General features: G+C 27.5%; 1 protein-coding gene across 1 annotated transcript in view; it reads right to left on the bottom strand.

Annotated features, from left to right (window-relative positions):
• LOC100573471 overlaps positions 1 to 10,964 on the bottom strand; it is a 54,234-nt gene that overhangs the window by 2,379 nt on the left and 40,891 nt on the right. The window contains exons 29-37 of the mRNA XM_029490037.1: positions 7,461 to 7,544; positions 7,086 to 7,175; positions 4,845 to 4,886; positions 4,421 to 4,549; positions 2,914 to 2,991; positions 1,822 to 1,863; positions 883 to 939; positions 420 to 476; positions 218 to 274 (exon numbers count right to left, since the gene is read on the bottom strand). Of these exons, the coding sequence (XP_029345897.1) occupies positions 218 to 274; positions 420 to 476; positions 883 to 939; positions 1,822 to 1,863; positions 2,914 to 2,991; positions 4,421 to 4,549; positions 4,845 to 4,886; positions 7,086 to 7,175; positions 7,461 to 7,544 (636 nt within the window). The remainder of the gene's footprint in view (positions 1 to 217; positions 275 to 419; positions 477 to 882; positions 940 to 1,821; positions 1,864 to 2,913; positions 2,992 to 4,420; positions 4,550 to 4,844; positions 4,887 to 7,085; positions 7,176 to 7,460; positions 7,545 to 10,964) is intronic.

Below are 10,964 nucleotides of genomic sequence, written 5' to 3'. Positions count from 1 at the left end.
AATCTATGGTAAGTAAAATTATGATTTGATCACGTGCATTTTGATAAAAATGCAGAATGATGCAGCGTCCCGTGCGTGCCTCTTCTATATAAGAGTAGGGGTACGCTAAAATTTCTGAAAAATTAGTTGGGGTACTCCGTCCCCCTGCGTCCCCCCCCAAGTCGAGCACTGGATGTATACTTATTGAGTAAATATTATGAGTTAAATATATATTTACCTTAGGTTGTTGAATAGGTAATGATGTTTTGTCAATATCATCATGCCTGGTCTTATTCTGAAAAATTATTAATTATTAATAATCAGGTATAATATCCATGCAATTATAATAACATGGGCTAAATATATAAACATTTTGTATTTTTCATATCACAACGCGGGAGAACAAAATATATTAGGTATAAGTATTAAATGTGTCTTACCAAATACATCTCCTGGTAGGCAACGTTGATATCTTCAAGGAACTTCGCATAATTTCCCTATAAGAAGATAGGGATAGCATTATAGCCTAATAAATTTTTAATTATCGTATAATAAACACAACATTTACTGTTATACAGATTAGTATATAGTATATTTTTCCATGCTTAGCCAAAAAAGGGCATCTCCAATTTTGGTATAAATTATATTATAAAATGGGTTTATATTTTATCAATTTCAGAAGTTAAAATGTCGTCATTTCACTTTTTTTCTAAAAAATTTAAGTTGTTATTTTATTTTATGTTATAAAATATATGAGTAATACTTTGCATAATTTGTCTATAAGAATATTATGCAAGCCAAAAAAATGTTTAATTATTGTACAATAAACATAATATTAACAGTTATAGGTTACAGCTACAGGTTAATAATTGAGTAAATATTATGAGTAAAATATATATTTACCTCAGGTTGTTGAATAGGTAACGATGCTTTGCCATTATCATCATGCCTGGTGTTATTCTGAAAAATTATTAATTATTAATTATTAGATATATAACTTGTAGATGTTTGAATAAATAATATTGTAAATTAATTTTATACTAAAACTGTTGTAAAGGTTCATAATAACTAAAGTTTACCATGACAAGTTGTTTAAAATAGTTTTTTCTTAATATTATACCAAATTTTGAAAATGTTTCCTTCATCATGACAGTTATACACTTATACCTTAGTTATTGATTAATTAAAATGTTCACTACTAACATTAATTTAAACATAAAGTCGGTGTTCAGATAATATTGAAGTCCTAAGTAGTATCTAAGCTGTACTCTCAAAAGTTAGATTTTATAGCAGGTATTAAAAAAAATTATCTTTTTTTATCTAAATAGATTTGAATTTAGTTATCTTTTATCTTTATCTAGATAAATGTTCATCATAGTATCTTTATCTTTATCTAGATAAAAAAGTACTTATCCAATCCCAACACTGTTTCGAACCCTAAAGGACGTAAGTTTATCGGTCCTAAATTTTATCGACAAGCCATATTGTTTCTATTGAGAAAAATAATTTGTTTACTATGAACTCAATGGTTCCATTATCGTAAAACAATAAACTTAAAAGGCTATGACTTTAAAACTTAACTGAATATAACATATCGTTATCGATATACTTATTTCAAAACAATAATGTAACAATGTGAAAACTATACCTACCATAACTGCAAAGTTAGTATTAATTTTTTAATGATTTAATTATTTATTCGTAGAAACTAAATTTGTTTATTAGTACGCAATTTACTGTATGTACAATAAGTAAGTAGGGAATAAAATGCAGGTTATAACCACGAGAAATGCATTATAACTGCAACATTTGTATAAATATAATGAGAATTTACATACTTACAGCAGTCGATGAATGGTCGTGCGTACCGAAATCCCTGGGCCCCTGAAATATCATTCATTATTATAATTATCATTTATCTTTATACTTAAATAAAGTTCATAAATAATTAATTTGTATATTCATATCATAATTTGTGAGTGCAGTCATAACTCGAATATTCGGTCCGCGCCTACCATCGGTAACCACCAACAGCACGTTTTAAAAAAATAAATTAAAAAACACACTTCATGTTATATTATATTGTAAAACCAAAAGAATCATACTCGCTTTATTCGAAATCTAAAATTGTGACAAAAACAAGTTGTCTGATACAATTACAAATTTAAATTTAAAATATTAAAGATTAAATTAAAATTAGATTAAAGAGTTAGTCGTATTATACATTTCTATAACTCCTTCCCGTGGCCTCATCCAACTTGTAATTACTAACTACTAAAAGAGCTGCGTTACGTTACCGGCTTAGGGATGGGTGTTCCTATGATTCGCGTCCTCGGTGCGCGCACCTTGACGGTAACCGCCAATGAAAACAATATAATATATTTTATGTCGAAATATGTTTTGCGTAAACATTTTTTTTTCTATCTTATAGATTGTAGTTTTTGTATTTTTGAATTATTCTCCCCCCCCCCCTCACTAAAGTAACAACTAGATACAAGATACCTTTAACTACTGTTAAAAAAATCGAAATAGAAGATTTTTGCATTTTCACTGCTTCATAATATTACGTTGATAACAAAGATAAATTAAAATAATAAATTAAAAAACACCCTTCATATTATAATATATTGTAAATCAATAGATAAATTATCGCATTACTCGGAATCTGAAATTGTGCCGAAACAAGTTGTCTGATAAAGTTACAAATTTAAATTTAAGATATTTAAATTAATGTACCTATAGTATTAGTTAGTCTTATTATACATTTTTAAAACTGCTCCCGATGGCCTGTCCAACCTATATTATTACTAATCTATGACTGCGATATTAGTATTAACGCATACGAATTGAGTAAATATACCTACCACATTGTTGTAACTACTGAAAGGTCTTATTTAGTACACAAAATACTAATTTAGTAAAATAAATATTTACCTTAAATTTCTGTTTTCGATAAAAGGCGTATCTATGAAGATATTCGAGGAAAACATGTAAAGGCAGTCGCAAATTATCCTGAAAAGTTATTAATTATTAATAATTATGGACCTACCTATAAAATATCTATACTACTATAATTATTTAGAATAGCATAGTCTAAATATATAAACATGTACTTTCATATGATAACATGGAAGAACATTTAAGTATTAAATGTGTCTTACAAAATACATATTCTGATTGGCAACGTTGGTATCTTCAAGGAGCTTTACTTAATTTGCCAATAAGAATAATTATATATATGTAGACCAAAACAATTTGTAATTATTGTATAATAAACATAATATTAACAGTTGTGCAGGCTAATATATATTAGGTACAGTTTTCTAACCCTGAACGTAAGTTTATCGGTCCTACATTTTATCGACAAGCCATATTGTTTCTATTGTGAAAAATAATTCGTTTACTATGAACTCAATGGTTCCATTATCGTCAATATAAGCTTAAAAGGCTATGACTTTAAAGCTTTACTGAATGAAACATATCGTTATCGCTATACTTATTTAAAAACTGCGTCATAAATGTTGTAAAAATATGAAAACTATACCATAACTGCAAACTTAGTATTCATTTTTTAATGATTCAATTATTTATTTGTAGAAACTAAAGTTATTTATTAGTACGCAATTTTTTTTTGTTGAGTTAATTTGTGTATTAAAATTTGAAATAATCATTGCAATATTTTCCTTAAAATTACTGTATGTATATTAGGTAGGTAATACAATTCTGGTTATAACCACGCAAAAGCCATTACTGCAACGGCAAACTGAGTAAATATAATGAGAATTAAATAGACTTCCTTTTTTGGAAGGGACAATCAATAGAGGGCAAATCATTCATTATTATAATTATCATTGTACTAAAATATAGTGTATAAACAATTATTTTGTATATTCATAGTATGATAACTCGTGAATGCAGAAAATTGATTTCCCTAGATGTTTAAGAAATTAATTTTAGGTTTATTTTTGAAGATTACTGGTAAATTATTTGATTAACACCCCATACAAATACTGAGTAATTTAAATTATGCAGTAACAGTATGAAAGCCAAACAATGACTGCGAAGTTAGTATGACGTAATGATGTATGTATAATTGTTTACCTGATACTCACGCGAAGGAACTTACTATTCCTTATATTCTTATAGGATGAAATTGTTCTCTCTGAAAATGGTTGGTAGGTAATAATTGTTTTTTTATTTCTCAGATTATATTTCAGTTTAATTTAATTACAGGTTCATCGAAAATAAATTTATTTATTTTTATGCAATGGTATTTTAATAAGTACATTTGTGTATTGAAAATTATACATATCTTTGTAATTCTCTTAAAATTTACTGTATGTAAAATAGGTAGGTAATAAAATTCAGGTTATAACCACGCAAAAACCATTATTATAAATGCAACGTTTGTATAAATATAATGTGAATTTAATAAACTCACATGTAAAAGGATCTTAAATTCTTCGTTGGTCAACGGCTGCACCTCAATAATATCATCATGTAAATTGTTTATATTTACATCATAAGTGTCAGTCAATGGATATTCTTGCTCACCGGGCGACTGGAGCTCCTTAAAAATCATTCATTATAATAATTATTCTATTTATTTCTCAGATTGAATTTCAGTTTAATTTTAATGATTGAATTACAGATTCATCGGAAATAAATTAATTTGTTTGTAAGCAATATGGTATTGTAATGTTTAATTTTGTGTATTGAAAGTGTTACATATCTTTGCAATTCTCTTAACATTTACTGTATGTATGATAAGTAAGAAGGGAATAAAATGCAGGTTATAACCACGCGAAAACCATTATCATAACTGCAACATTTGTATAAATATAAAGAGAATTTAACATACTTACAACAGGCGGTGAATAGTCGTGCGTACCGAAATCCCTGTGCCTCTGAAATATCATTCATTATTATAATTATCTTTATACTTAAATAAAGTGCATAAATAATTAATTTGTATATTCATATCATAATTCGTGAGTGCAGTCATAACTCGAATATTTGGTCCGCGCCTACCATCGGTAACCACCAACAGCACGGACGCATAAATGCATAATATTACATATGACAGACAAATTAAAATAATAAATTAAAAAACCTCCTTCATGTTACATAACCACGCAAAAACCATTACTGCAACGTCAAACTGAGTAAATATAATGATAATTAAATAGACTTCCTTTTTTTGAAGGGACGATCAATAGAGGGCAAATCATTCATTATTATAATTATCATTGTACTAAAATATAGTGTATAAACAATTATTTTGTATATTCATAATATGATAACTCGTGAGTTCAGAAAATTGATTTTCTTAGATGTTTAAGAAATTAATTTTAGATTTATTTTTACAACAGGCGATGAATAATCGTGCTTACTGGTCTTCAAGGTCTTCTGAAATATCATTCAATATTATAATTATCTTAATACCTAATTAAAGTGCATAAATAATTAATTTGTATATTCATATAATAATTCGTGAGTGCAGTCATAACTTCAATATTCGGTCCGAGCCTACCATCGTTAATCACCAACAGCACGGACGTCGGACGCATAAATGCATAATATTACATAATATTATGACAGAGACAAATTAAAAAAATAAATTAAAAACACGCTTCATTATTATATTATACTGTAAAACCAAAAGAATTACTCGCTTTATTCGAAATCTATTGTTGTCACAATTTTATAAAATTTTGACAAAAACAAGTTTACGTATCAGACGTTACAAATTTAAATTTAAAATATTAAATTACAGATTCATCGAAAATAAATTAATTTGTTAGTGTGCAATATGGAATTGTAATGAGTAAATTTGTGTATTTAAAATGGTACATACCTTTGCAATTCTCTTAAAATTTATTGTATGTAAAATAGGTAGGTAATAAAATGCAGGTTATAACCACGCGAAAACCATTATAATAACTGCAACATTTGTATAAATATTATGAGAATTTAACATACTTACAGGCGGTAGACGGTCGGGCGTACCGGGATTCCCGGGTCTCTGAAATATCATTCATTATTATAATTATCTATATACCTAAATAATGTGCATAAAAAATTAATTTGTATATTAATATCATAATTCGTGAGTGCAGTCATAACTCGAATATTTGGTCCGCGCCTACCATCGGTAACCACCAACAGCACGGACGCATAAATGCATAATATTACATATGACAGACAAATTAAAATAATAAATTAAAAAACCTCCTTCATGTTACATAACCACGCAAAAACCATTACTGCAACGGCAAACTGAGTGAATATAATGAGAATTAAATATACTTCCTTTTTTTGAAGGGACGATCAATAGAGGGCAAATCGTTCATTATTATAATTATCATTGTACTAAAATATGGTGTATAAACAATTATTTTGTATATTCATAATATGATAACTCGTGAGTCCAGAAAATTGATTTCCTTAGATGTTTAAGAAATTAATTTTAGGTTTATTTTTGAAGATTGTTGCTAAATTATTTAATTAACACCCCATAAAAATACTGAGTAATTTAAATTATGTAGTAACAATATGAAAACCAAACCATGATTGCGATGTTAATATGACGTACTGACGTATGTAATTGTTTACCTGATACTCACGCGAACAAACTTATAATTCCCCATTAAACCAGTTCCATAAAAAGACGAATTCTAACTTCGAAACTAAATATAAATAAAACAAAATTCACCGTCGTTATCAGTATACCAACTACACAAGTTCAAAACCGTCATGATTTAGAAAGATGTCCAGTATAATAACAATATACCAAATTAGGTAATACAATCATTAGCGTGTTATTATACATTTATGCCTGATTATTCTTATATACCTAGGTAATAACAAATAATAAATAATCGAACCCAAAACTCTAAATTCATAGCAAATAGCAATGTATGAGATGAAAAATATTAAAAAAATTATAATAGCCATTCAGAATATTGATTTTTGGATCTTTAAAGATTTATATTATGTCCACCCTTGTGGACCCAATTCCACCCTTGTGCGGCAACCTGGACTTGTAACCACCGCCTCATTGTGTAACCTGTAAGTTGAACCACTAAAATAGCTATGGTACGTACTTGTGGTAAATTAGGAGGCGAGAATATGAAACCGGGGTCGGTGTAGGTGTTAGAGTCTCTTGGAGGATTTGGAGGATGAATGTGTTCTCTCTGAAAATGGTTGGTAGATAATAATTGTTCTTTTTATTTCTCAGATTGTAATTCAGTTTAATTTAATTACAGGTTCATCGAAAATAAATTTATTTATTTTTATGCAATGGTATTGTAATGAGTAAAATTGTGTATTGAAAATGGTACATATCTTTGCAATTCTCTTAAAATTTACTGTATGTAAAAGAGATATAGGTAATAAAATGCAGATTATAACCACGCAAAAACCATTATTATAAATGCAACGTTTGTATAATTAATATAATGTGAATTTAATATACTTACATCATAAGTGTCAGTCGGTGGAAAGTAGTGATCATGGACCGTCTTGTACGGTGAATAGTCTTGCGTACCGGAATCCTTGGGCCCCTGAAATATCATTCATTATTATAATTATCTATATACCTAAATAAAGTGCATTAAAAATTAATTTGTATATTTATATTATAATTCGTGAGTGCAGTCATAACTCGAATATTTGGTCCGCGCCTACCATCGGTAACCACCAACAGGATGTTTTAAAAAAATAAATTAAAAACACACTTCATGTTATATAACCACGCAAAAACCATTACTGCAACGTCAAACTGAGTAAATATAATGATAATTAAATATACTTCCTTTTTTTGAAGGGACGATCAATAGAGGGCAAATCATTCATTATTATAATTATCATTGTACTAAAATATAGTGTATAAACAATTATTTTGTATATTCATAATATGATAACTCGTGAGTTCAGAAAATTGATTTTCTTAGATGTTTAAGAAATTAATTTTAGATTTATTTTTACAACAGGCGATGAATAATCGTGCTTACTGGTCTTCAAGGTCTTCTGAAATATCATTCAATATTATAATTATCTTAATACCTAATTAAAGTGCATAAATAATTAATTTGTATATTCATATAATAATTCGTGAGTGCAGTCATAACTTCAATATTCGGTCCGAGCCTACCATCGTTAATCACCAACAGCACGGACGTCGGACGCATAAATGCATAATATTACATAATATTATGACAGAGACAAATTAAAAAAATAAATTAAAAACACGCTTCATTATTATATTATACTGTAAAACCAAAAGAATTACTCGCTTTATTCGAAATCTATTGTTGTCACAATTTTATAAAATTTTGACAAAAACAAGTTTTCGTATCAGACGTTACAAATTTAAATTTAAAATATTAAATTACAGATTCATCGAAAATAAATTAATTTGTTAGTGTGCAATATGGAATTGTAATGAGTAAATTTGTGTATTTAAAATGGTACATACCTTTGCAATTCTCTTAAAATTTATTGTATGTAAAATAGGTAGGTAATAAAATGCAGGTTATAACCACGCGAAAACCATTATAATAACTGCAACATTTGTATAAATATTATGAGAATTTAACATACTTACAGGCGGTAGACGGTCGGGCGTACCGGGATTCCCGGGTCTCTGAAATATCATTCATTATTATAATTATCTATATACCTAAATAATGTGCATAAAAAATTAATTTGTATATTAATATCATAATTCGTGAGTGCAGTCATAACTCGAATATTTGGTCCGCGCCTACCATCGGTAACCACCAACAGGATGTTTTAAAAAAATAAATTAAAAACACACTTCGTGTTATATTATATTGTAAAACCAAAAGAATCATACTCGCTTTATTCGAAATCTAAAATTGTGACAAAAACAAGTTGTCTGATACAATTACAAATTTAAATTTAAAATATTAAAGTTTAAATTAAAATTAGATTAAAGAGTTAGTCTTATTATACATTTCTATAACTCCTCCCCATGGCCTCATCCAACTTGTAATTACTAACTACTAAAAGAGTTGCATACGTTAACGGCTTAGGGATGGGTGTTTCTATGATTCACGTCCTTGGTGCACGCACCCCGACGGTAACCGCCAATGAAAACAATATAATATATTTTATGTCAAAATATGTTTTGCGTAAACATTTTTTTTCTATCTTATAGATTGTTGTTTTTGTATTTTTGAATTATTCTCCCCCCCCCCCCTCACTAAAGTAACAACTAGATACAAGATACCTTTAACTACTGTTAAAAAAATCGAAATAGAAGATTTTTGCATTTTGACAGCTTCATAATATTACGTTGATAACAGAGATAAATTAAAATAATAAATTAAAAAACACCCTTCATATTATAATATATTGTAAAACCAATAGATTAATTCTCGCTTTACTCGGAATCTAAAATTGTGCCGAAACAAGTTGTCTGATATAGTTACAAATTTAAATTTAAGATATTAAAATTTAAATTAATGTATAGTATTAGTTAGTCTTATTATACATTTTTAAAACTGCTCCCCATGGCCTGTCCAACCTGTAATTACTAACTACTAAAAGAGCTGCGTTACGTTACCGGCTTAGGGATGGGTATTTTTCAATGGTAGGCAAGTTAATGAAAATAATTAACTGTGGAAAGTTAAGTTAATTCAATTAAATTACCTTCAGTTAGGTTAAAAGTTAACAAAAAAATAAAATTTAACTAGTTAAGTTAAAAGTTAAGATGGAAAATAAAATTAACTTAACTCCGTTAAAAAAAAAGTTAATTTTTTTTTTTAGTTATAATATTCATAATTCATCAATTGCCCTAGTATTGTGATTTATACGGATATTTACCAAGACGCTTAGCACTATGCAAACATAAAACTTAAAATTATTATTATATTTCATTGTTAGCAGAAACTTATAAGTTATAGGTTAACTTATAAACTTTAAATTATACTAAACTTGTTAGAGTCTAGAAAAGATATTAACTATTAGTAGTAGTATACATTATACTGTAAGTCGTCTATCCTAGTTAGATTAATTATATTTAGTACCATTATAATAGTCTATTATAAAAATAAAATCAATGAATAATGATAATAGTATAATACCTACCAAAAATTGTTTCCATATTTATTTCGATACTGTTATTTTCTAATCTCATACGTTTGCTTGTATTTCCATTGGAAATACATCCAATGGAAATATAATATACCCATTGGAATTATTGTGGTATTTACCAGAAACCAGTAGATGTTATTGATATAATGATTTCCATTTTAAGACTATGATATTTTGTTTTAAACCTATTTTTAGGAATTGGAGAGTTAGATAAAACAAAAATTGGATTATTCAATACCGAGTAGATCATTAAATAATAAATTCGTGAAAATATCCAGTCCATACAATGGATAGTATACTAATTATTACTCTTTACTGTAGTACCTATAGAATATAGATTATAATATAATTTGATTGTTATGAATTGATGATATTATATTGTTAGAAAAATAAATTACCAAAATTGAATGAATAGGTTTTGTCTCTTGGTTTCACACATGATAAAAAAAATTTAATTAACTTAACTGTACAATAATGATAATTAACTTTAAAAAGTTAAGTTAAGACAATACAAAATTTAACTGAATAAGTTAATAAGTTAAAAACAAAAAAAACTAACTAGTTAAGTTAAAACGTTAAAAAAAAATTAACTTAACCTTAACTTTTTAACAAGTTAATGCCCACCTTTGTTATTTTAGATTCTGAGTGGAACGATGAATGTATTGATTTTACAATGATGTGTGTTTTTTTTTTTTGTTTTTTTTTTTTTGTGTCTGTGTACACGATAAGTAGTCGAAATAATGCTACGATTTTCAACTTCAGTATCTTGTTCTAACAGAAAGTGAATATCGTTGGTGCATTGGGGAGGTCAAAATTTAAATTTCCCAGTAGTTTTCAAAAGCGCCGGGAAAAACAAAAGAAAA

The sequence above is a fragment of the Acyrthosiphon pisum genome, chromosome A2 (genome assembly GCF_005508785.2).
Source record: "Acyrthosiphon pisum isolate AL4f chromosome A2, pea_aphid_22Mar2018_4r6ur, whole genome shotgun sequence".
Lineage (NCBI taxonomy): Eukaryota > Metazoa > Arthropoda > Insecta > Hemiptera > Aphididae > Acyrthosiphon > Acyrthosiphon pisum.
The sequence above is the reverse complement of the archived record's forward strand: the minus strand, read 5'-3'. Positions and strand labels throughout refer to the sequence as shown.